The following is a 26,407-nucleotide window of genomic DNA, read 5'->3' on the forward strand; positions in this document are numbered from 1 at the left end:
TACTTACCATTGTTTTTTCTGTACTATGCGACTCCCTCCATTAATGATTCTTAAGTCTCAAATTTAAAAGCAAGCTCCTCTTTCTCTGGTTTCCTTACTATGATTGATATCTCTATGGCTAAATTCAAGGGTTCTGCTTTAAAGACAAATTAACTTTTCACTGTTTTTTTCTGGGGTGTTTGGTTTCCCTATTTCTGATTTTATGCACTAGCAGAATCGTCCAGGGAGTGGTGGCAAATGCAACGGTTGGGCAAAAGAAAGATGAAGCCTTGATCCTAACTAAATATGCCTTAGCACAGGCTCTTCAATCTGCATGGGATGAGATCGATTGTTTCTGGGGCCGATTGGATAAAGAGCAAGAAGCCAAGGCTGAGCTACAGTGGTGCTTGTCTGCAGCGATTGCCAAGTGTGTATTTTTGGAGAAGGAAAGGCAACAGTTGGAGAGTCACCTTGATTACGTCAAATAAACTGGGGAAGTCATACACTGATACTGCCAAGAACCAGAGAGTTTCATTGACCAATTTGGCACAGCCCTAGAAGTCTCAGAGAGAGGTTTACAGCCTTCGCACAGAGCTGCAAGCCTCTCGGGTGGGGGTTTGCCGTTTCAACACAGAGGTGTGCATATGGAAGGATATCTATGAAAGGTTCTGGAGTGGTATAGAGACTGAACAGAGAGCACAAGAATCTGCAAGAACGAAATCCAGCTTTGACTGACCAGGTCAGTATAAGAAAAACAAAAAACGCCATAAATTAGAAAAGGAGAAGAAACTATTTGTACAAGAAAAGTCAAGAATGCAATTAGCACTGGGAGAAGCAGAGAGCACCTAGGAACAGGAAAGAGGCAAATCACTGTTTCCAGGTAAATATTTGCTCTCCGGTCTCTTTAGTTAAGAAGGGTAGGAATATAGTAGATAAGAGCTTTGGAGGAAAGGGTAAGAAGGAGTCCTAATTAACGGAGTTTGGGGTGCCCTAAAGACCTCGAGGCACGTGCCTACTCCCATTTGGACTTTTTAGCCCTTTATTTTGGTCCAGAGAGGGACCAATAGTTTACAGGTTTTAGGATAAACAGTAGCCCCAATCCTCCCATAATCCTTTTAATATTGTCGTCGTTTTTTTGTTCTATTTTCTCTAATCTTTTTCCCCCCTAAATACCACCACAGATCAACAGGGAGGTCTCTGTTCCCTTAAATAGGTTCGTATTAAATCATCGGGACCAGGTAACGACACTGACCCGCTTTAATTCACACAAGACGATAAGTAGAGTTAGACTTAACATGTAATCTATAACTAATTACCTATAAAAGTAGTCTCTCTAAATGTAAAGGGACTTAACTCGAATAAAAAAAGGAAAAAGCAAAAAATACATCTATATGCACAATATCAAAGAGAGAATATTTATAAAATTATTTTGACATGGTACCTTACACCTCCAAAGGTTGAGGCAGATCTTCCCAGGGGCCATGAACCATTGTTGGAGAAGATGTGGAGGTGTAGGCGATATGGCCCATATCTGGTGGTTTTGCCCGAAAAATACAGAGATTTTGGGTAATAGTGCAGAATTTGATAAGAGAAATGATCGAGCTAAGGGATCCCTTTAGATCCACTTACAAAGGTCCTGGGGAATCCCTTGGAAAATGTAAACCGAAACACGAGCAAATTATTATCACACATTTTGACAGCGGCAAGATGTGCAATCACAGGGGCTTGCAAAAAGACCCAACCCCCCTCCAGGAGAGAGATCATACAGAGAGTAAACCAGGTTCAATCAATGGAGAGATTAACAACCTGTGTAAGACATATCACAAGAAAATGTCACACGGTATGGGAGCCCTGGTATTCAATGGGGAGTCTATGAATGGGGAGAGAGTTGTATTCCCTTTTACAGATTTGATTATTGTGATGATATATTTTACGATATTTTTGTTCAAATTGTTTGACTTCCCCCCGTCCCCCCATTTTACATTTCGTGCATCAGGTAATGCGCTTCTGCTACTGGGAGCTACTACCCCAAATCGGAAAGGGAGATTAAAAAACGAGTAGGGGAAAGGGTTGTGGCATTGTCAGGAAGAATGCCATCCTGAAACTGCCGCATTCACAGCTACTACTTATTCTCTTTTTACCCAATGTAATGCCAAGGAGAGCAAGTTCTCAAGCAAACCCAAAGGAGCTAGACTGTCTGAATTTGCCTCTACGATGAACCGTTTATGACAGGGGTTCTCAACTCCAGTCCCCCCAACTGGTCAGGTTTTCAGGAGATCCCTGCTTCAGCTCAGGTGGTTCAATAACAAACACAATCTAGATCAGGGCTGGGCAACTCCAGTCCTTAAGACCTCCCAACATGTCGGGTTTTCAGGATATCCCTGCTTCAGGACAGGGGGTTCAATCAGTGGCTCAGTCAAAGACTTGAGCTACTTATGCTGAAGCAGGGATATCCTGAAAACCTGACCCGTTGGGAGGTCTTGATGACTGGACTTGCCCAGCCCCGATTTATGCAGCTCTCATAAAAATGCAACAACGCTCATGAAAAAGACCCTCTAATAAAAAATAAAAACCTTTGCGATTCCTCCTACATCTCCCTGCATTTACTCCGCCGAGTGGCAGCTGTGTCTCGTCCACATTCGCATGAATGAAAATATTTAAGCGGAGAGAGAAAAAAAAAAAAAAGGGAAAAAACCTCCCACTTAGTTTATTTTCCATTTGACTTTCCTGCAATTATTTTGTAAACTGTTCGCATAACAATACATAAAAACATCTGCAAAAACAGGTAATTAATGTGTCAGGCCCAACTAATGCATTTTTATGGTGGGCCATGCTTCGTCAACTGTAATTATAACTCTTTTTAAGCAAATGAGGATGTGGCTGCTGCAAAGTGCAAGTGCTTATTTCGGAGGCCTTATTTACTGTTGGTGCAAACAGAACATAAACTCAAAAAGGGACTTAATTACCTGTGTAACCAAACTTAACACACATTTACAGGCACAGGAGAAATCATTCCTTTGCGTAAAAATGTACCAATAACATGCTTCAGTGATTTTCTCCAGGGAACAAAGTGGAAGGAGGATATAAAGCAAGCTAATTAAATATACCATGCTTTAGAGTAGACAATACAACCTATTGACATTTTTGGGAGACTCCAGTAAGCAAATAGGATTTATGAATTCTCTAAAGATGAAGGATTTCATCTTAAAGTGAACTAACTTCTCCGTGGAATACTGTATGCTGGAGGATATAGTGATACGGAGCATTGTACTGCACTGTACTACAAAACTGTCACCCATAAGCATTTTATTCTGAGAAGGTGAGTGGCAAGTGTAATATTTAGTGGCACTCATGAGGTATTCCCGTTTATATAAATTAATAGATGCTTAAACAATACGGAATTACAGGAGCAATTGTTCATCATGTGGAAAGCAAAAGAATTACATTTCTAATGGGATTTTAACATCGAAGCTCCCAAAAAATTACTACTAACCCTAGAGAAATGTATTCATACAACAATGATACAATGCCATAAACTACAATAGCACCAGCATGCTCACCCTTTCAAGCTGCACTAAAGTATGCTACCCATCAACGCTCTACTAATGAACAAATCAATTTCATGCAGAACAGCGGCTGAGTGCTCACAATATTTTGTCACATTCACCCGCACGCAATAAGTAGACAGAGATCCCAGAAACACTGAATAATACCGTTCTTCAGACCCAGATATGCCAATCTGTCTACTTATTGCGTGGCTTCTCTCTTTGCCATTCATTTCGGGATTCGTTGTAGGTTGTGATACCTTTTAGGGGATCAACATTAAAGTTTCTCATAGGTAATATTATAGTGTCCAGAGCTTTTTAGACCTTATAGGTTTCCTCTCTTTCTCCCCTCATAAATTCTCTTACTAAATGTATCCCGTTTCTTCCTCTGCCACCATCGCAAAGATACGCCCCTTTCTCTGTTCCTCAACCACTAACACACTTATTCATAGACCCTCGCACTCCCGTATTGATTACTGCAACATTCTTTATGTGGCCTTCCTGCCTCACGTGTCTCTCCCTTACAATCTAATCAAAATACTGCAGCTAGAACAACCTTTGGCTCTTTTAGACTCGTATCTGCTTCTGACCTCCTAAAACCGCTCTGCTGTCTTCCTATTAATGTCTATATAAATGACATTATCCTCCTTACCTCTAAGGCTGAGTCCATAGAGACTCCAGCCGTGCGGAAGCTGAGGGAAAGTGGATGCTTTCCCTGGCCTTACAACGCCGTCCAGGGGCGTGTCTGGGGGAGGGCCAGTGACGTCACGGAGCTGGTTCGCCCTCATTGGGCGAACCGCTCACGTGACCGTCCCTCCGCTCCAGTGAGCGCTTAAACTAAAATTGGGCGGCTACGCCTCCGCACACCTGCGGAAGCGTGCGCAAGCCCCTGCTAAAGCCGCTCTCATTGCGGCTGCAGCGGCTCACTGGCAAGCGTGGCTCAGCGTCTAAGCGCTGACCATGCCCGCGGCCTAAGGCTCTACTCGCTCAACCCTGATCTCTCTTCCCACCTTTACTCTCAAACCCAAGGATGTTTCATGTCTGCACTTTTTACATAAAAACACATAATAATAAACTAGCACTCACCCCCGTCTACTAGAATTCAGCTTGAGGAGCTATGACCCTGCACCTACAGTATACCGCAAGATGCATACAACTTATGCAAAAACCATCCTAGATCAGCACTCATACTGGTAAGCCTGACGAAGAGGCCAGAGGGCTTTGAAACGTTGCTCTACTGTGCACATATAACAATGTGTGTCTGCTAACGTTTCCGTTCTCTGTGTGTGCTGATGTTTTCTGGATTGCTGCTTTTTTTTATACACTAAAGAAAAAACTTGGCGAGATCACAAAGGAAAACGCCAATCCTTCATTTTAGTTGATTTACTTTTTGAGTGCTGATCCAGTATGGTTTTTGCACTTTTTTCAGGTTTTGCTACCTACAGTATGGAACTCTTCCACTCAATATTCGGCAAGCACCTGCCCTTCGCGTTTTTCAATCCAAGCTCAAAACTCGCCTCTTAAAGAGTCATTTATCACCAATTGTTTATGGCTTCACTGTTGATTCCAGGTGCAGTTGACCTTCCTGGCCGCCCTTCTAATAATACTCCTACTGTGTTTGTAAGTCTTCCAATATACCACTTACATTGTAAGCTCTTTGGGGAAGACTATCCCTCTGCCTTACGTTATCATTTATCTGTGGCTATTATTCCCATTGTTTGTACTTCATTCTCCCTGTATAATTTTGTAAAGCTCTGTGTACACTATTGGCTCTATTTAAATAACATAGAAACGTTTCTTCTGGTGTTTTTTGAACTACATTATTCATTTCTACAAATGTTTGTGCCTTTCCTGTAAGAATTGTCGATATTGGGGGGGAGATAGAGGGAGAGAGGAGAGAGAGGAGAGAGACAAAATGGAGTCAAGACTATTGTATATTGCATTGCACTGTTGAGGGGCATGAGATGTGCATGAGTGTAAGTCTACTGCAGTATGAAGATAAGTTTTTTTTATCAGAAAATGGCTAACCACAAGTTTCAATTTTCTTAGAAATAGGGTGTTGAAATTAGGAAAACATATGATTCATGATTATTATTATTTTTTTTGCATTATCTGTATTTTTTTTCTATTCTCTGCATCACCTATCGCTGATGTGGCAATGTAAATGCCCATATTTGTGTAAATAAGCCCTGTTCAGAAATTACCAAAACCAGAGTCTAATGTTGACGCTCCCTGTTGGCCACTTGTAAGTGATCAATAAATCTGCTTTTATCGAACCAATATTATTATTATTTTATTCTTTGATTTCACAGAATCAACACTCGTCTGCCCTTAATTGTTTCTCAGCTGCTCACCTCCAATGCTCTGCTCAAAGCAGTCTCCTTTCTAACCAACTTAAACCTACAAATCTTTCCTACCTGAAATAACCTCTTACTGCCCCCTTCCTCTGTAACACCATTCACATCAGCATGCTTTCTACCATTCTTCAAACCTTAACAAATCTTAGCAAGGAAGCATTTTAACAGCCTGGAAAACAGGAGGATTACTGTACAACCTCTTCAAGCACACTTGGCTAAGCACTAACACAATCTCATGTACCATATCATCATATCATGTATTCATACCAGGATGCCACCAAGATCAAAAGTGCTTTGTAGAAAAAGGGTTATTTTCTCCTGTCTACTGTTTATGCCTGATGCTCTCATTCCTCTACCATAATCATCTACAGTATGTTTTGTCCAAATACCTATTCTGTAAAACACTGTATATATGATCAGAGCTATATAACTACAAGGGGGAAAAAAAACACAAAAACTATTGCACGACATTATTCTGGATACTTTATACCCAGGCATTGAGTAGCAGTACATTTCCTTTGTTATATTACATGTTCGCAATATAGAAACGACTGCAGTTTCGCTCAAACGTTGTGTTATAGTGGAATATTTATATTAAATAAAAAAATGTCCAAAAATGCATATAACTAGACAGTGAGAATTGTATTCATTATACCTCAAACAAAGTCTAATTACAACTAATTGTACCATGACATCTACTATTGATACATTTCAACTCATGAACTCTTAATTGGGAGTCATGTAATCTCCATAGATATTGGTGTATGAGAATTACTTGCTGGAGAAGTAATTTCACAGTAATAGCTTTTTGTAATTTTTATATTTCTGTTTAATCGACACTGCTTATTCCAATAGGAATTGTTAGTTCGACTCCCAGCTGAAGTCACCTTTTTATAATTTAATATTGTAAACGTGAATGAGATGAGAGATTCCATGAGACATGGCAAAAGAAGCAAAATATTTTATCTGAAGACTTTGGATGAAGAAGGACACCAGAAAAACTTCATTTGTCTGTGACAGCTTTAATGTATACACAGAAACTGCCCTTTCTGAGACCATTTATCAACATATATACATTAATGCACTCTTAGGGATTGGCAAATAGAAAGGCAGTTTTAACAATGCATGATGGCACCATTACGCCCCTTGCGTTTCACTGAAAATATTTAAACTCTAGTGTGCTCTTGTGCCAGTACAAAAAGTCACAACAGCCGGCATACACAGAACCCTACTGAATAGGCCTGTGCTCCATATAGACCAGTTGTCACAATAAAGCAAAATCCTAAGGGACTTATTCTATAAAGTATGTGCTGAAGTAGCAAAATCGTGTTGTTTTTGTCTAATTTCCCCATTGAAGTCAACTGTGAAGATTGGCTTCACAACATATAGAATCAGCCTTAAGTCTCCGGCTAGCCAAGTCATTAAAGCTTTAGGATCGACTTAGATATTTTATGGCGCTGGTTTTATCAAACAAACACAATTATCTTCTTCATGAGGCTGCTCTTGGAACCTGAACCATATCAGTATGAAATCATTTTAGAATCTAGGGGAGGTGATCCATCTTCACACTTAAAATACAACCAACACATGTTCCATTCATCCTAAACTTCCTAAAAATCTTTGAGAAATCCTAATAAGACGCCATTCATTTTGTGCATACAAGGAAAAGTATGATTGAGTTAGGAAAACAGCCCAAAACTGTAATCTAATTAAATCTAATCCGAAATTCATTAAGATCATCCTTTTTAAAAGTAGCATTGTTTGCTCTCAATCCAGACAGTAGTCTAAATTTGGAGGCACTGCCCTTTTAGGGAATTTTAGAAAAGCTCTGGGATACTACAGGTGTAGCAGACTTGCCGATCATGTGGCCGCGAGCACAGCCCCGTGACCCCCGCCGAATGTGGCCTGGAAGGATTAACACAGCAAGAGCCCCCCGTAACTCCATCGGGGCACTCCCTTCCCCCAGCGACACGGTACAAGGTACAATGAGTTGCTAGATTACAACCTAACTTTGGTGCCTGAAGCACAGGAGATACAGTAACTTGCCCAAGGGTATTTAAAAGTAATGTTCTTACCACGAAGATACCGTCAGCCCCTGGATCTGAAATAGTAGCATATCTTGGTCCTTGTCCTATTGAAGATACTAACCGCCTTATTCTTTAATAAGGCATGTTCACCTCGAGAAGGATTTTACAGCCTTTAAGTTGACGTGTGGCACATGCACTAGTATGACACAAATCAGCAATATGTGCTGCTCCGCATCACCTTTCAGAGCTTCTTAAACTTTTCCATTTTGACATCCCTATCTGACTTTTAAATACACAATACTTCTTTATGTTAGAGGCATTTTAAAGTATATCAAGATCAATTTTTCTCAGCTTCTTTTTTCTTAACCTTTGCCAGCTTTGTTTGTATTTGTAAATACTGTATATCCTTGTTATGTAAACTCTGGAGACATTTATGGGTTATAACATTAGTGTCTCAGTGGACCCTGGTTCACAGTCTCTGCTTACTTCACATCCCATAAAACAGAAATACATACAGGCACTCCAGTGGGCTTTAGGAAAATAGATGAAATGGGCTTTATTCAAAGGCTCAACGTTTCAGTCCTCACATGACATGGATGTTTTTCCACAAGGCCATTTATCCTCACTCAAGATTACACCTTGGTCACGCCTCAATGCTACATCCAATATGACAAAATATATAGTTAAACACTGATCTGTTTTTCTTCTCCTAAGTGAGGGTCATTTAGTTTAATTCTTTGGCCAAAGCATTATAAGCTTGCAAACCACGCAACAGTGTCCCCTCTTTTGCCAGTTCTAACACTATCTGCAAAGGTTCTCTTCACCTCTCTGACCGAGGAACAAGTCTTAATAGACCGGTCATTCACAGCTGCATCACAAGACCGGCTATTTAAAAGTGGGCTGGTCAAGCTTAAAACCAGGTATAATACTAAGTATGGCCGGTCTTGTGATGCAGCTGTGAATGACCGGTCTATTAAGACTTCTTCCTCCGTTAGAGAGGTAAAGAGAACGTTTGCAGATAGTGTTAGGACTTGAAAGAGGGGACACTGTTGCGTGGTTTGCAAGCTTATAATTATTTGGCCAAATAATTTAACTAAATGACCCTCACTTATGAGAAGAAAAACAAAATCAGTATTTGACTACATCATTTATCATATTGGATGTAGCACTGGGGGCTTCTTGTCTTTTGTTATATACATGATTGTCATTTTGACACAAATACAGTACATATGGTGTTCTGGGGTCTGTGTGTGTTTCTAAAGATCTTACCTTGTACACCTTCCAAGAGAAGATCAACACCTTTCCTGTAAAATCCAAATGCAGCTTCATAGTCCTGCTCTGCCTCTTTCTTCGTGGCCAAAGAAATCAGCTCGCCTGCTTTCTCCAGGTAATCTGATCTGCCAAGTTTCTGCTTTAACCTGGCAGGAAACAAACTGAGGCTCTCTCGTTCTGGTTCAGCTTTACCCCCATCATGGCTGGAGGTGGGGAAGCTCGTTACTATCAATTCGGAGGAAGGAGGGACTGCAAACGATCTATTGGGTGAAGTACGATTGGAAGCCATTCCATCATCCAACCCAGAGAGAGAGTCTATATCCACCGTCAACGAGAGAAGATCACTGTCACATGAGAGACCTGAATATCGGATAACAGAACAGTGCATTTTCAGAGCAAATATTATAAAAGAAAACATAAGGAACACACAATGCACCTTACAATGTGCAACAAACAACTCATCAAGAGGTCGGCATATCAGTATTAACTCTACTACAGCAAAGCTGGATACGTTTATTCTGGTTTGTTAGTGATGATCAGCATTGTGTTTGCTTTGCCTCGTCATCTGATATAATCTCTCCAAAGTGGCAGAGAAAGCATTAAGACCTAACCCCTGTTGATGCAGCTGCAGAAGCTCCCACCGGAGATCTGCTAATTTGTGGTACCAACAGGTATGTCTGATATGTAACCTCTGAATGCCCATGACGAAGCATGCAAAACCCTTCATTACCAAACAAGACCGAGGCATGAATTACATGAGGAATATGTATAGACCATACAGAACACCACCACAAGATGACATTTCCATAAAGTGCTTAATATAAAAACATTTATTTATTTTTATTTATTTTATATATTGATTGAGTGGCATCAACAGCTGTGTGAGTCTATATCGGCAAGGTACTTTATTATGTTCTATGATTTTGAACCACATACTGTATTGTGTTATGTATGAAAATAACCGCCAAAGACAAAGGGAAGCCTACAGCTTCATTTAAATGAACCACCGAGTTGCAATGAAGGAATGGTACAGAACAAATCCTGCAATACGTGGAATAATAGTCCTTATAAAGTGAACATCCCCTTTGAGCAAACATTACACAATAACTCTTACTACACAATTCATCATTACTATGGAAGGTTAAAGGTGTTGGTTTTGAAACAGGGAGATTGATCTCAATATTTTCATATATTACGGTCTCACCTCCACATTCAGATTGGCTAGCAAACGTCACCTCATCAAGTCCACAAGAATCTTTTCTCACTAGTGAAAAGAAAACATTATACCAACAGCATAAATCTGGGTGCAATACATACAAAAATCCATTCCGCTTTATTGCAGAATTAGGTCAAAAGAAATCATAAGCCATATGTGTTGTAGTTATAGGCAGAAAAATGACCACTGTGTAAACTTAATTTACAGAGAATAATGCAGTTAGCAGTGCGATACAGCATGAGCGCCCTATCCTGACAATGCACTACCGTCTTCAAGGTCTCCCTACTTTCCACTTAGATTGTAAACTCTTCGGGGGATGGGCTATTATTCCTAATACTGTATTTACTTTTATGTCTGAAGCGCTTATTCCCATTATGTCCTCTATTGTTTTGTCCCGTGTACTACTGCTGAGAAGCGCCATGTACATGAATGGCGCTATACAAATAAAGATTTACATACATGTACAAAGTTAATGGAAATCTCCAAACACTTTTATCCTTCAAGACTCATCAATACGGCTCGAGAAGCTTCAAGATTGTTTGCAGCCCAAACAATCATCTAATCAGAGAAAATCTTGACTTACTGAAGGAAATCTAAGATGCTTCATTTAAAACGGTTTTCTTTTGAACCTTTCAAAACCGCTTGTCCAACTCGCTTTTCTTACATTTCTCAGACCTGACATATAAGATTCAAGGAATGGATTAAACTGGCTGCCAGATATTCCCAAAAAAGAACCCACCAGTAACTGCTTCATGTTCATGAATTTACGATAAACAAAAATAAACAAACAACTGGGTTATGGTTGTGAAACAAGGCATCATAATATAGACGTAGCTTGAAATGCATCTTATAGAAGCATTCTACTCTATACTTAAGTGCTGAAAACAGAATATGCATCAGTTTAACCTCTGTCAGCAGGCATGGTCTGATCCATAGATCCCAGGCACCTTGCATGATTTCAGTAAAACCTTTCACTTTCTAAGAGCTGTACCACTAAACTTTTGAAGCGTTCCTGAACACACACTTCTGGTTTGTATTCCTGGCAGAACATTTCTCTGTCCTACTTCCAAAGCGGAGAGGTGGTGGGAGGGGGGGGGGGGAAGAAACGATGATCATTGTGACAGGTGAGTAAGCAGAGGCACTGGGAGAGAAAGGGACTTCTCCCAGATTGAACAGATTGGAAGAGCATCATCTTCACGACCACACCAGCCCTACACTGCCTCATTTCTACGATAAAACACTCGACAAACAGCTTTAAGACCTTTTCCAATTCTGCTTTCAGTTACGTTCATTTAGACCCGAAATTAAAAATCTTCAACAACAGGAGCTTTTGATTTAAAGGGAGGGTTACCACGCCAGGTATAAGGAGACATGCATAGCATTACTACACAGGCTTTTCAGGAGCAAACGGCGACCTTAAGAGTAATAGTGGCCAATGCTCTGCTGATCAGTCACTGCTGTCCTGCACAGTGACCATTTTATAATATTGTGTATATACATACATACATATATATATATACATATATACATATATACACACACACTATAGTGTGACATGATATAGTAGCTTACCACTTCATAAAAAATGCCAATTACCTGTCCTAAAAAAAAAGTTAGGTGTTGATTAATTCAGATTCTATAGAATATTTTGTGTCAGTACACACAGCTGTACTATGTGCAATCATCGCTGCCGATTGTCACAACACTTAATTGGCACTGTCACTTAAGGAGGAAAAAAAATGAAAAAGCAGGTATTCATGTTTCAAGTGTTTTGAAGGCCGGCTTGAATACTGTTAACATTAAAAAAAATTAGCATCTCTCAATCACAGATGTTTCCCAGATTCTGACACTAGACTCCGCTCTGGATATTTATGCATTAAACTAGTCATCAATACAGTACGATTTCATTTCTTACAGGAAAACAATAGCAAGACTGCCACCAAGAGGTAAACGATATATCCTTCCTGATTTATCTGTAGAGAACAGTAATGTTCTGGAATTTCCAAGTTAGATCATTCGGTCCCTATACTGTATATCAAGGTGAAAATGGGGCAAATTTCAGGCAAAAGAATTTGCACCGGATGTATCGCACGACTCTTGCCTTCCCCCGATGCACACACTTCCTAAGCTCCTATTTAATATGCCGTGAAGACGTCATCCCTGGACTTCAGGAGAGTTCATCTCCAATGGGACTAGCACAGGGAAGGCAACTTCACAGCACACTGAAGAGGGACATAGAAACACAAACGGGCATAACATACTAGAAATACCACCACAGCAGTGACACTGGAAGCACTGGGTGGCCATTTATTTCTGACAGTGTGTATAATGTATTGTTCTCCAACAACGCATTCCCATGTACCATCTGTGGCTCAACGTACTTTTTACGCAACAATTCAACTGCAGAGTCTGTGATCAAACTGGATATCAAGTAAAAGAAGGCGATTCTGTCTTCGGGTACTGCCAAGAAGTAGTAATACTTTGGATCTGATTAAAAGCACCACTACATTATATCCAACACTGATCAGCAAATATATATATAAAATGAATGTTATTTTATTGCCTTTCTTCGCTAAATTATTACTGCTGATTAACCTGGCGATTTTCATGTTTGAAAAGGATACTTTAAATTTACGTATAAAAATGACCTCCTGATCATGATCCTGCTTTTGAGTTTCCCCAAGAGATTTTCGTATGCAATAATAGCCTGTTTAAGCTGTATAATAAAATGCCATTAGCTTTAAAAAAAAAAAAAAAAAATTAAATCATCTTATAAGTGCTGTGGTTTAATTTGTAGTCTTATTTTGCAAATGCCAGCTGCTTAGTACTGCAACCTTTAAAAATCCGCACAAACAACTGATGCAGCTCCGGGGGTGAAAGATTGGTGAGGACAATGTGACTGTCTCTCGTTCAGCTTCACTTAGCTGTCCTGCCTTGAAAATAAAAGAGCTGTCTTACCTACTGGTAGATACCTGGAAAACAACCTTTTATAAGAAGGGGGTGAGGGGGGGGGGATGAATAAGTGAAAGTCTAATTGGCTTCCCTAAACATATCTAAACATGCGAATACAAAAACAAATGGGGTACTTATATTTTGGGAAATTAATTACATGTGGAGTTTTTAGGGGGCTCTGAATGGTGAAGTGTTTACCAATCAAGTGTTTCCCTTACTCCCATCCCACCCTGTCTCTTCTCAGAGAGCCAATAAGAATAAGGCGAGATGGAAAGGGCTCTCCCCACTGCGCAAACTCTTGTTGAAAACACAGTGATGTTATATATATATATATATATATTATTTTTTTTTTATTATTATTATTATTTATTTTTTCAAAATAGCCCGGATGGAACCCCTTTCGTACTCCTAAAAAGGTTATCGGAGCAAGTAAACCCAGCTGGAGAATGAGAACTCACCATCAAAGCTACAATCAGATAGACTGTCAGTAAAAGAATCTGTAAATGGTTCTGCTGGACCTATCAGATCCGATCCATCGTGCACGTCTCCTCCCTATTTAAAAAAAAAAAAAAAAATAAGGTAAAATACTGCAGACATCATCGGATCCATTTTCAAGGCATTGACTCTTACGGTAGCAAGATGAAATTATGACATCTTTCCCAATCTAACAGAAGAAGCACCTCCCACCCCTACTAAAAAAAACAAATGTTTGCAGAGACCAAATCATCTATTAAAAGCCCATAGGTAGTGCATACTCATTATCACTGTATCCTTGTTCATTTCTCTCTATCCCACACCAAGATGAAATCGTGTTTTAAACATGCAGCCTCCCCCACCTTGGGCCCAAGTAAATCAAAGTCCCCAAACGACGTCTCGGGTGTTAGAAGACATTTGGGAACATTTTCTGATTCTCGAGGAGGAATCAGTGGACTTTTTTGGGCCCTTGCACGTCTATTTGTATATTATATATGTTGTGTAGTCACTGTATTAGTAGTAATATTTAGTCTTTTAGTCATGGGGGGCTCAACTCCAGTCCACAAGCCCCCCACCAACAGGTCAGGTTTACAGGATATCCCAGCTTCAGCCCAGGTGGCTCAATCAGAGTCTCTGACTTCGACTGTGCCTCTGATTGAGCCACTTATGCGGAATCTGGGACTGATTGAGCCACCTGTGGACTGCGCTGTGTACTATAGGTTAAGTTTGTTTTTAGAGTCTGTGAAATCACACAAACCCTGTGGCTCGCAGGTAGAGAATTTTGTGTGTGTGTGTGTGTGTGTGTGTGTGTGTGTGTGTGTGTGTGTGTGTGTGTGTGTGTGTGTGTGTGTGTGTGTGTGTGTGTGTGTGTGTGTCCGTTAGCAATAAAGCATTGAATGTTTATAATTAAAAAAAATGGAGATGTTTTTAAAATCGGGAGCCACGCTGAGACCGCATTATATAACGGTGTTGAGCTGTACTTACCAGCACTATTATAACATAAATATAACAACATTAAACCAGAGTATTAAAGCGGCAATCCAAGCACTATTTTATTTATTTTTATTCACATTTTTACCCGGGATTGAAGCAGGGGGTCTCCGGGGCTGAACCCCGTTCATTTCAGCTCTGGAGTCCCCCTGCTACCAGAGATGCGTACCTCCGTAGGGGGTGCCGGTAGCCGCACTGCCCGGCTACCATGGGAGCACGCAATGGCCGCTGTTCAAAGCTCCTAAGCCTGCGGACCAATAGGAAGCTGTGACGTCATTCGGTTTGGCTTCCTATTTATTGGACTTCGTGACGTGGGGACTTTAAAACTTTAAAGCCCGGCTAGCACAGCCGGAGCAGCTACTGCACCTACTACAGAGGTATCTCCGGAAGCATTGGGTCCCTGGAGCTGAAATGAATGGTGTTCAGCTCTGGAGACCGACTGCTTCAAACCGGTGTAAAAATAAACTAAATGAAAAAACTTGGATTGCCGCTTTAAGTAACCTAAAAAACACAAACAGATGCTGTACAGCACAACAAAAGATTTGGAATCACTGTAGACAGCTGCGTAAAATGGCAGGCATAAGATTAGAGGGGTCAATGTTAAAATGGATAAGAAGCAAAGAGTGACTCACTGTGTGCTCATTTGCATGTCATTACCCAGAATCCCTGGCCGCAGTAGAAAAGCATTCTTTGCTAAGCGATAATGGGAAAAGACAGGACTGCAGACCTGTCTGAGACATGTGAATGTGCTGTACACTTTACGGTGGACGGGTTTTGTCCCTTTTTTATCACTTTTTTTACTCGCCATAATTTAGTTTGTGTACCTGGTTTGTAGAAAGCAGGAAGAGAACGCTAAATGCTGATCCCAACAAAAATATTTGATCAAATACAGAGTTTTACTGACTGCGCAGACAGTATAATTAAAAGAACCCGCCACACACAGCAGTGTAAAAAGCTGCTGGTCTCTCAGCTTTAAGCAAGTGTAAAGTTTAAAAACAAAACGAGTGCCGCAACAGTAATCCTGTCTCAACAGAGATTGTGGCCTAGGGCTGCTCCTCCTTCCTCATAGCATATTTATATACTATATAGTATATCGTATACATATATATAGTGCAAGTGCGACTGTACAAAGCCGCTACTTTTTATTTACCCACCCAGAGTAGCACTAATCTTTTTAAATTACAGTCTTGGTTCTTTACAAAGATTTTCCCTGTGTTTCAGATTTTATGGCATAACATTTTCTAAAATCATTTTATAATGGTCCAAACAGCTATCCCAGAATATTTCATAAATATAGGTTTTTGTTTTTTTTTAAATAATTTTTCCCAGTGCTCTGAGATCTTTAGGGCATTGCAGATGTAGTAGCCAGATGTAGTACATACAGATGTAGTACATACAGATGTAGTAGCCAGGCTTAACAGCCCTCGGATTCGTGGGAATAAGAGCAAAATGCAGCGATTCCGTGGACAGGAAAAGCCGTGGCTGCCTGCGGGGATGTCTGTTCTGCTGAATGGGACTCCCCCACACACAGAATTTCTCACTGCGGGGGGAAGCAGCGGGATCTGGACCACAGATTCCTCCAGTCGCAAGAATACTGAAGCTGGCTACATCTGTAGTATTGCCGAGCAAGAGCTAATCGCTAGGTGCCTTTCACTGCTAGACAGGTAGTCCCTGGTGCAAATGTAGTGGTTTGCCAGCTGGAGGAAGCGGACCTCCTGCCGAAAAGGAAAGTATAGAAAAACTAACCCAGTTAATACTCCTTTGTGTCCAAGAGTTTGCATTTCAACCACCTACGTAGCTAATTAACGACGGTCAATTCTTTTAGAAAGGACAAATACAGAACCACTGCAGGTCCTCCAGACCTCATCTACAACCCACACATATCATAAGACACAACCACACATGCCCGGGTTATATTGCTCCACAGCACTGATGTGGTGTCATGTAATGCTCCACATTAAGCCCAATCCCAGAGAGACAACTTTGCATAAAACACACAGTAGCAATTTACCTTAAAAAAATCGTCTAACTGACTGCTGTTGTATAGGGCTGGGATGTTGGCGGAAAATTGCAGCAAATCTTCAGCACACTGCCGTCTCTCTTCTATCACACTCGCGTCAAATCTCCCTGGAATACAACAGGTGGAAAGCAGAAAACATGCAGTTAATCCGATATAAAACGTGCAACACTCAACATGACTTATCGCAAGGCAAATAAAATAGTACTCACTGGTAACCATAGTATTCGGACTTCCTTGAATGCCATGAAACATTGTACAGGCATACCCCGCGTTAACGTACGCAATGGGACCGGAGCATGTATGTAAAGTGAAAATGTACTTAAAATGAAGCACTGCCTTTTCCCACTTATCGATGCATGTACTGTACTGCAAACGTCATACACGTGCATAACTGATGTAAATAACGCATTTGTAACAGGCTCTATAGTCTCCCCACTTGCGCACAGCTTCTGTACAGGTAGGGAGCCGGTATTGCTGTTCAGGGCGTGCTGACAGGCGCATGCGCGAGCTGCCGTTTGTCTATTGAGCGATATGTCCTTACTCGCGAGTGTACTTAAAGTGAGTGTCCTTAAACCGGGGTATGCCTGTATTAAATTAGCAAAGAATTCTGTGCAAGGATGTGTGTGGTCCCACTAATTTCAGGCTGCAAACAGACCCTCGGCGCCCCTTTGAAGTATCCATTGAACAACATTTAAGAGTAAAAGATTTAAAAGAAGACGTCAAGGTTCAATTTCCCAACAACAAAACGATGTTAATAATACACTGCAGTTCTAATAGCCGCATTAGTCCTGAAGAGGCGTAGATTCATTGTAGGTTTTTGTATATTTTAGGGCGGGGGTGCTCAACGCAAGTCCTCAAGACCCCACCCAACAGGTCAGGTTTTCAGGACATCCCTGCTTCAGCACAGGTGGTGCAGTCTTCGACTGAACAGATACACACCTCACAAATGGGGAATTACTTCAAAGCAGGGATATCCTGACAACCTGATCTGTTGGGGGGGATCTTTTGGAGAAGTGTTCAGCACCCCTGTTTTAGGGGATTAAAATTAGAGTTCTTCATAGATTAAATGATAGCGTACAGAGCTTTTGAAACCTCAGATGCCTTTTCTTCATTTACATTAGAATACTTCAATGTCGTTTTTTAAAAACCCCAACAGTCGTGCAACATGCAGTGGAGAGAAAATATATTGCTGAGAAAAGGGCAGCCATGTTTTTACAGTACCATACACCAGCAGTGCGCAAACTGGGGGGCGCAAGATTTTTTGGGAGGGGCGCGGGCGGTTGCAGAGGTACCGCGCTTTTCCCCGAGGAATTAAAATGAAATGCCGGAGGACCGCGCGATGCCTCTGCAATCTCTACTTACCGAGGTTCAGCCGGCTTCGGGGCATGTGACCATGGCAACACGGCGTCAAATGACGCCGCGGGGTCATGTGACGTCACGTTTGCCTTGGTAACGCAGAGTTAAATGGTGCCGCGGGTCATGTGACCCGACCCCGTGCGAGATAAGGGGGGGTGCAGGAACAGGGGGAGCAGCAAAATACGTTTGCGCGCCCCTGCCATACACAATACAAGTAGATGGAATATATGGTCTGTTAGACAAGGGGTGCTCAACTGCAGTCCTCAAGCACCCCACCAACAGGTCAGGTTTTCAGGATATACCAGCTTCAGCACAGGTGGCTCAATCAGTCCCTGCTTCAGCACAGGTGGCTCAATCAGGCCCTGCTTCAGCACAGGTGGCTCAATCAGAGGCCCAGTCAAAGACTGAGCCTCTGATTGAGCCACCTGTGCCGAATGATATTCTGAAAACCTGACCTGTTGAATGGGGGGGTTTAAGGACTGGAGTTGAGCCTACCTATGCAAGACCAAGAGGAAGACAAATCTCAGTAGTGGATGCAGAAGTCCTATTAAAATATACAACTAGCATGAGGTGTGGGCCGAGTTTTATTCTATAAATCAAATATCACAGATTGTTATTATTGTATAAAAGGTGTGATCTCACGTGGAAGGTTTTTTATATATAATTACTATTACTATGAAGAGAAAGAACCTTACATTGAAACCAGTGTTTTTATTAATGTTTGTTTCATAAGGTATTCTTTAGCTTCTCACATTTCATAGATTAATTGGAAATTACACTTCATTTAACAAAGAACAGTGATTTCAGTTTAATCCCAAAACAACATTTCCAAAAACACTAACATTTTATTTCTGATGCCTTTTTATTATTTCCACATTATCCTTGTATTGTTTTGGGCATCCCTCATGGAGGTTAAGGTATACTTAAAAAATAATACAATTATGCATTACTGAACATGGCTCTTTACATAGGCGCAGTATTCTTATGTATATAATTAGCTCTCCAATGTTAACCAATGGAATGTGGATACGGATAAGATCTTCCAGATTATAATGAATAGGTTTACCCCTCTGTGCCAAGAGTGCCTCTGAGCAGTGAGGGGTTAATATTATCCATTACAACCTGGCAGACGTAATTAGCCTCAGTATTTCTGAACAGCAGATCCAAGACGCATCCAGCAAGGTGCGTTAAAAAGGCAATTAGGCAAAAGAAAGACTACAGAGCATCATAGAAGGCTCTGTCAGGCATGACGAATAGATAATGGCTCAGAAATGTCCTGAAAGTTGCATCTTTAAATATCAGGGAGCTAACTATTTGGAGGAACTATTTAATGCGTCATGCAGCTCACAAATCATTTATAATTCAGTTCTTTAGCATCTGCGTCACATTTGAAGCAAGGTTCTGCAGCAAGCAGTGTTATGGAAGGCTCCGACCAGGCGTCTTAACTGAAGCCTAAAGAGTGGAGACCAACGATAGCAAGAGACACAAAAAATAGATCTATTTCTTTAGAAGTAGTTTAAGAAACTTTTCCCGAGTCCTCCCACTACTCTACAGCCTTCTTAATGCAAGGGGGACAAAAGAGGACAAGAGTACTGTACCATTATCCGCTGACATTAAGGAAAACATTCTTCAGTACGTGCTTTGTGTGCTCTTCGAGCAGTATTGAATACAGTTACACAATATATTATACAGCAGGGGCGGCCAACAGGTCAGGTTTTAAGGATATCCCAGCTTCAGCACTGATGGCTCAATCAGTGGCTCAGTCGAAGACTGCACCACCTGTGCTGAAGCAGGGATATCTTTAAAACCTGACCTGTTGGTGGATCTTGAGGACTGGAGTTGGCCAGCCCTTTTATATAGTGATATTATAATATTTATTATAGTATTTATATTTTGCAGTAATTTCCATTTAATGGTTACCCTACTTCTTATTACAGTAAATTTGAGTGCAAAATGCCCACTTTGCAGATCTGTTCTCTTTATGGTCAGACACTACCTCTCTCTTCTGGCTCCCACAATAACTTTGTTTCCTGAAGTTGCTGAGGGTCATTATTGTTGCCAAAATAAACCATTGTAACAGAACTGCATTTGCAGTGACACACGACCCCAATAGTATAAAAAGCTCCACTTTTTCACAAAATAAATGTTCATGTGAAGACTAAAAAAAAATGGGTAAACAAAAATAGCTAGTAGTGTAAACATCGGAATATAGATATTTTAAACTGATTTATGATTGTAGCATGCAGATCTAATCTAAACTGCGCCCATCACCGACATAGAAGCAAAGCTGCAACTCCAAGTACAGATAACAGAGAGAGGACCCGTTATCACTGCTTCACAACACAGCTCCCATGTGGTTTTTCCTGTGAGCTGGGTGGAAAAGACCTCAGTGAAAGCACTGGCACAGAAGGAAAAAACAACAATGCCTTTTCCCAAGGGTCTCGCCGTGTGACCTGAGCAGCTTTCTACTAACATTTCTATTCTGAATTTAGACTTAAGTCTTCTGTTTTGAAAGTGTGTGGGAACAAAATATATAAAGCAAACACACCAGCAGATCACTGTACAAACTTGGTGTCACTTTGGTGTGAAGGATTCTGTCCCCTGAAGCTGGGGAACTCACCCTGAGCCGTCTCTTCAAAAATAAAACACAAACAGAACAGAGATCGCTGGGAAAAACCAAGGGAATTACCACAGCCTTCAAACTATCCCGATGTATTGCTAACGCTCCTTAGGAATTAAGCATCACACTGGTCACAAATATATTGCTTCTATGAGACAAGAGCAACCCCTTTTTTTTCCCCTATTAAAATGAAAACTGAAAAACAAAAAACAAAATGTAGCCATCAATAGAAAACAAAGATAGGAATCAGTGTGCACATACAAGAAAGGCATCCTTCCTGACATAGCTACTACTGTACATCGTGCGGCTCCTGTAGTGCAATTAGGAAGCAGCGACAGCTTCCTGTTGGCTGCGTGACGCCGGGGCACCTCTGGAAGTATCTTGGGAAGCAGGGGGTCCCCGGAATTTAAACAAATGCGGTTTAGCTCCTGAGGCCCTTTGTTTCCCATACAATTTAAAAAAAAAAAAGGGGGGGGGGGGGGGGAAGAGACTAAAAATTACTTTTAAATTCAAAATATAGCCGTATACTGCAAGATCTACATTTCTGCCAGAAATGTATTCTCAGCAATAATATTATAAACCAAAGATGCAGCCACCAGTGTGTTTTATTGCTGAAATATTCTGCATTATATAAAGGCATACCCCGCATTAACGTACGCAATGGGACCAGAGCATGTATGTAAAGCGAAAATGTACTTAAAGTGAAGCACTGCCTTTTTTCCACTTATCGAAGTATGTACTGTACTGCAATCGTCATATACGTGCATAACTGATGTAAATAAGGCATGTGTAACAGGCTCTTTAGTCTCCCCGCTTGCGCACAGCTTCCGTACAGATAGGGAGCCGGTTTTGCTGTTCAGGACGTGATGACAGGCGCATGCGTGAGCTGCCGTTTGCCTATTGGGCGATATGTACTTACTCGCGAGTGTACTTAAAGTGAGTGTCCTTAATCCGGGGCATGCCTGTAAAGTATTCCACTACACCAAGGGTGGCCAACTCCAGTCCTCAAGGGCCACAAACAGGTCAGGTTTACAGAATATCCCTGCTTCAGCACAGGTGGCTCAATCTACCTGTTGGTGGCTCTCCTGGACTGTCGTTTGCCACCCCTGCACTAGGGGATAATGAATTCTTGTGATAGCAGTCCTGAGACGTCTGCCTTTCTTAGAATGCCATACGCATAGACCAGGTTCTCTCTTTTAAACCACCAACTAATTTAACCATTGAGGTAAACAAAATTGCGTCTCTATGATTAATGTGAGGGTGAGGACACATTCCCAACATGTCAAATGAAAGCAGGTCATAAAATTCATTAACAACAGAATGCTCACATCCAGATAAGATGGTGACATGACTCACATACTCTGATATATTTAATTTGTCCAAATTTAAAAAGAGGACTAAAAATAAAAACGATAACATATTTTGCCTATTACAAAGCAGGATTATCCCATGCAGATAGATACTAGTGTTATAACTAATTTTGTGGAACAGGAATCCCTCTCTTATCTTCTAAATAAAAGTATTGCCATTCAGAAGCAGTCTGTAGAATCCAGAAGCGGAGCAAAGCTATAGTGATACAAACAGGGGCTACAATCCAGCAGAAATATTAAAAAACTTTTTTTGTGTGGTAGTGGGGGGGTCAGAACAAACTCTGATGCGTTTCGGGACGGATCCCTTTGTCAAAGCACTCTTTTTTAATATTTCTGCTGGATTGTAGCCCCTGTTTGTATCACTATAGCTGTGCTCCGCTTCTGGATTCTACGGACTGCTTCTTCTTGCTACCTTCAGCGTGAGGCACGCTCAACATGGGGATTGCATTGCTGGATTCGTGAGTACTCTGCCTGTTATGCTTTTATCTTCATATAGTTCATGCTTGTCTCACTGATTTAGTCGATTGGCCTGTCATGGTATATATGTTAGGTCAGTCAGCTTTTCACAGAGACCCCTACATGACTTTATGTTACCACACAGGCACTATGCATTGAGTCTCACGCAGCGTTTATTGCTGGATTACCCCTAACATCAGTGAACTTTATTATCATCAATGGGAATTGAGATGATTATGGGCGATACGAGGGCAGGAGATAGAGACCTACAACTTGCCAAACGAGAGCAATTTTGGATCTTTACCCTCCAGTCAAAGCACCCGGGAGGTCTCAATGATTATATTGAACTTACACCTTTTTTGAGATAGATGGGGAGTAGGGTTTGCAACATGATCATTTAGGTTTTAATTACTTGTATTATTCTTGGTTCCTATTCCCTCTTCCCTCCCTCCCTCCCCCACTTTATCCCCCCCTCTCCGGTCACTTCTTTTTTAATTCTTCCCTTCTCCTTCCCCCCCCCCCTTTCCCCTTTCCCTTTTCCCTTTCATTCCCCCCCCCCTTTTCCCTCCCCCCTACCACCCCTTCCTTATTTCTTCCCTCCTTTCCCCCTTCTCCTTCCTTTCTTTTCCCACTCTATTTTTCCTTATAATTTAATGTATTTCTATGTATTTATTGTATTTATTATTGTGATTCAATATGTGGTCTTGCGATATTACTGTATTATTGCCTGACTACTTATGTTTTTATCATCTACACGGGTGGCCTTTAACAGCAATTTTATTTAAACACTTCAGTTAGAACAACATCATTAATTAAACACTGATTATACATATATATTTATATATTGACATTTACAAATGCTAAATTTATACTATGCATTATTATATGAATTCAATACACCTTCCCAATTTAGCTGTTACATTGCACTCACAGTGCATGTTACGCATATTGGCTAATTAATTATCCAATTGGGACTTCAGAGTGACTGTATAAAAGGCCCCCATGTAGGTGTCCCAAATACCGCCTGATGAAGCACAGTATCGTGTGAAACGCGTTGCGGAGCTCACACAGTGCCATTGGTATTCAGCTAATTGGTGGAATAAGCCCCAGCACTTCTACAAACAGCCAGAGACTCTTTCGGTTCGCCGGAGTAAGTTTCATGCTGGAGAACCGGCGATTGTGGTGGGCTACTATACACGGGTCCTGCGAGAAGCCGCAACCCAGAAGTGACAACAACGTGGTGCCGAGCCAGCCAGCCCCAGCGCGCGGGACTGATCCGTAAGCCTCAGCACCTACCCCCTGCGCCTAGGATTCCACCAGGACTGTTGCTCCTGCACTGCTCTACTGGACTTATATATCCTTACATGTAAGTTTTTACTTGTCATTTTATTACATTACATTGTTTTATTAAATCTTGACCCTTGGTGCGCTTTTGTGTTTCATTTTTTATTATCATCAAATACAATATTTTGTTCTATCTGAGCCCTGATCATTGGGACTGGTGCCCTAAAAACTATGTATTGCCATTCAGGAACAAAAGAAGTCAAACATTTTAAAGCAGATACATACCCCCCGGAGCTGATCTGGGCTACAGTCCCCAGGGCTTTGATGTCCTGTTCTAACATTGCCAGTCACTTGACAAAGGCCTAAGTGAGGCCGAAACATTGTGTATTATGAATAAATTCTTTTGCCAAAAACCCGTGGAGCCCTGGATCATCTTTGTATACTTGGATTGCTGCAGATAGGCCATCCTTGAACCAGGAGCTCCGGCATTGTGCGCAAATATCGCTTTTTTTTGCATTTATTTGCACTGTTTTGGTGTGCTACATACTCGCATACCTTTGCCTGTTCTAACATTGCACATTTCTATTGGCCAGCCCGAGCGAGACGGGAAATAATGGGAGAAACACGAGAATCCCAAAAGCACAAAATAATCAGAGAATATTAATCCTGCAGGAAAAACAAACAGACGCTCTTTTATCCATCTTGCTTCCAGAGAGAGAGCATGGAAACGCAACGCCAGATCTTCCTCACCACTTATTCTCCCTTTGGACCACAACGTTTAATATTGGAATCTCAATCTTTTTATGGTTTATGTCCAAGCAATTGCTACAAAAACAAAAAGCAAAATCAAGCCAAGTGACTTGAAAGTACCACATCCTGAAACACCATTTGTTGTCTACCTGTTAAATTATTTATTTTTCAAATGTTCACTTATTTGATCGATAATTCAAAAAGTAGGTTAACATAATTGATGTAAATAACAAAGGTATTTTACCTCTAAATTGACTATATTTTTTGTTTTGCTACAATAAAAAAAAATTAACATATTAAATTGTTGGGGATAGTGGTTAATCCAAAACAAAGGAGATGTACATTCAGTTTTGGAAGATCGTAATCTGCAAAAACACCTGTGAAAAGAATACCAACAACTCAGTTTCAGAACCGGCACACGATCTGCATCGTGATGGGAAATATTTAAGCAACCAGCACTGACAAATCTTAAGCTTTAGCGAAGGGGGGCTCAACTCTAGTCCTCAAGCCCCCCACACCATCCCCCCCCCCCACACCTCCAACAGGTAAGGTTTTCAGGATATCCCAGCTCAAGCGCAGGTGGCTCAGAGGCTCAGTCAAAGACTGAGCCACCTGTTCTAAAGCAGGGACTGATCGAGCCACCTGTGCTGAAGCAAAGATATCCTGAAAACCTGACCTGTTGGGGGGGCTTGAGGAATGGAGTTGAGCGCCCCTGCTGAGTTAGTAATCTATTTTTTTACCACGTTATCCATATGCCAGAAACGATACATTTGATAACTGAGAATACAAGAGCATTTTAGATATTTTTGTTTTTTTTTAGATTGCTTAGGGGAAACAAATAAAATTATAATCCTGTTTTTAAAGGTGCCATGTAGGAGCACACGTAATTAATAATAATAGTGCTACATTTAACATGTGAAAAGTTGCTGATTGAGATGCCTTTAAAAAATATTAAATAATAATATACTAAAAATCAGACAAAATCAGTATTTTCACATACGCTAGAACCGGTTGTAAACACGACTGTGCATCTTATGTTGGGATTTACTGCCCCAATCTCGTGTTTGTATCTTCTGCATCCTGTCCGCTTTCCGAACAGGTCATTCGTGCACAAAACTCATTGGTGTGTAGAAAGCATTACAAGTGAGCCCCGTGTATGGCATAGGGGAGTGACCCCGAGCAGACTGTAAGCTAGTAATAGGAACCGCTAGCAAATTGTGAAGACAAAGCAGGAAAATGCTTACCAAAGAGTTTTGCTTTTGCAAAGGGTGGGAACAGTTCTGTTTGTCTGAAGAGATTTTTATGTATTTGCCAGAGATCTCTGTGTAATTTCTTAAAGTCACTGTATCTCTTCCAAGCAACTATCTGCAGCAAAAGGAAAAGTTAATGAGAAGAGGCATCAATGAACATACACAATCGCAATGCCGTATTGTATTATATCCTGATCAAAGCATTGGTAACTGCTTACATAGCCCAGAAGCCACCAAGCAGAAGAAACACATTTGTCCCCATAAAGTATCTTCTTTACTGAAAACACACTGGTAATCTGCTTTTGTCTTTCTAAGGCATCCCCTACAATTACTAATTGGTAGGAAGTTATCATTAGAAATGCTATTCTGCAGTCCTAAGTAATGGGTGGGGTACAAAATACTGTAAATATACAGTATCCAAGCAATTGGCTTCCTTACAAAGAATAGGTCACATTTAGGGTGAACACTTACTTTTCTGTGCCTTGAGAA

At 41.0% G+C, this 26,407-nt stretch overlaps 1 protein-coding gene across 3 annotated transcripts in view; it reads right to left on the minus strand.

Moving 5' to 3' along the window:
• RPS6KC1 (ribosomal protein S6 kinase C1) overlaps positions 1 to 26,407 on the minus strand; it is a 153,720-nt gene that overhangs the window by 109,449 nt on the left and 17,864 nt on the right. For all 3 annotated transcript variants that reach the window (XR_012800890.1, XM_075595641.1, XM_075595643.1), the window contains exons 3-7: positions 25,913 to 26,033; positions 16,824 to 16,939; positions 13,807 to 13,900; positions 10,385 to 10,444; positions 9,178 to 9,540 (exon numbers count right to left, since the gene is read on the minus strand). Coding sequence is in view for 2 of the 3 variants with exons in the window: in XM_075595641.1 (XP_075451756.1) it covers positions 9,178 to 9,540; positions 10,385 to 10,444; positions 13,807 to 13,900; positions 16,824 to 16,939; positions 25,913 to 26,033 (754 nt within the window). In the remaining variant the exon portion in view is untranslated. The remainder of the gene's footprint in view (positions 1 to 9,177; positions 9,541 to 10,384; positions 10,445 to 13,806; positions 13,901 to 16,823; positions 16,940 to 25,912; positions 26,034 to 26,407) is intronic.

Source organism: Ascaphus truei, chromosome 4, assembly GCF_040206685.1.
Source record: "Ascaphus truei isolate aAscTru1 chromosome 4, aAscTru1.hap1, whole genome shotgun sequence".
In the NCBI taxonomy this organism is placed as follows: Eukaryota; Metazoa; Chordata; class Amphibia; order Anura; family Ascaphidae; genus Ascaphus; species Ascaphus truei.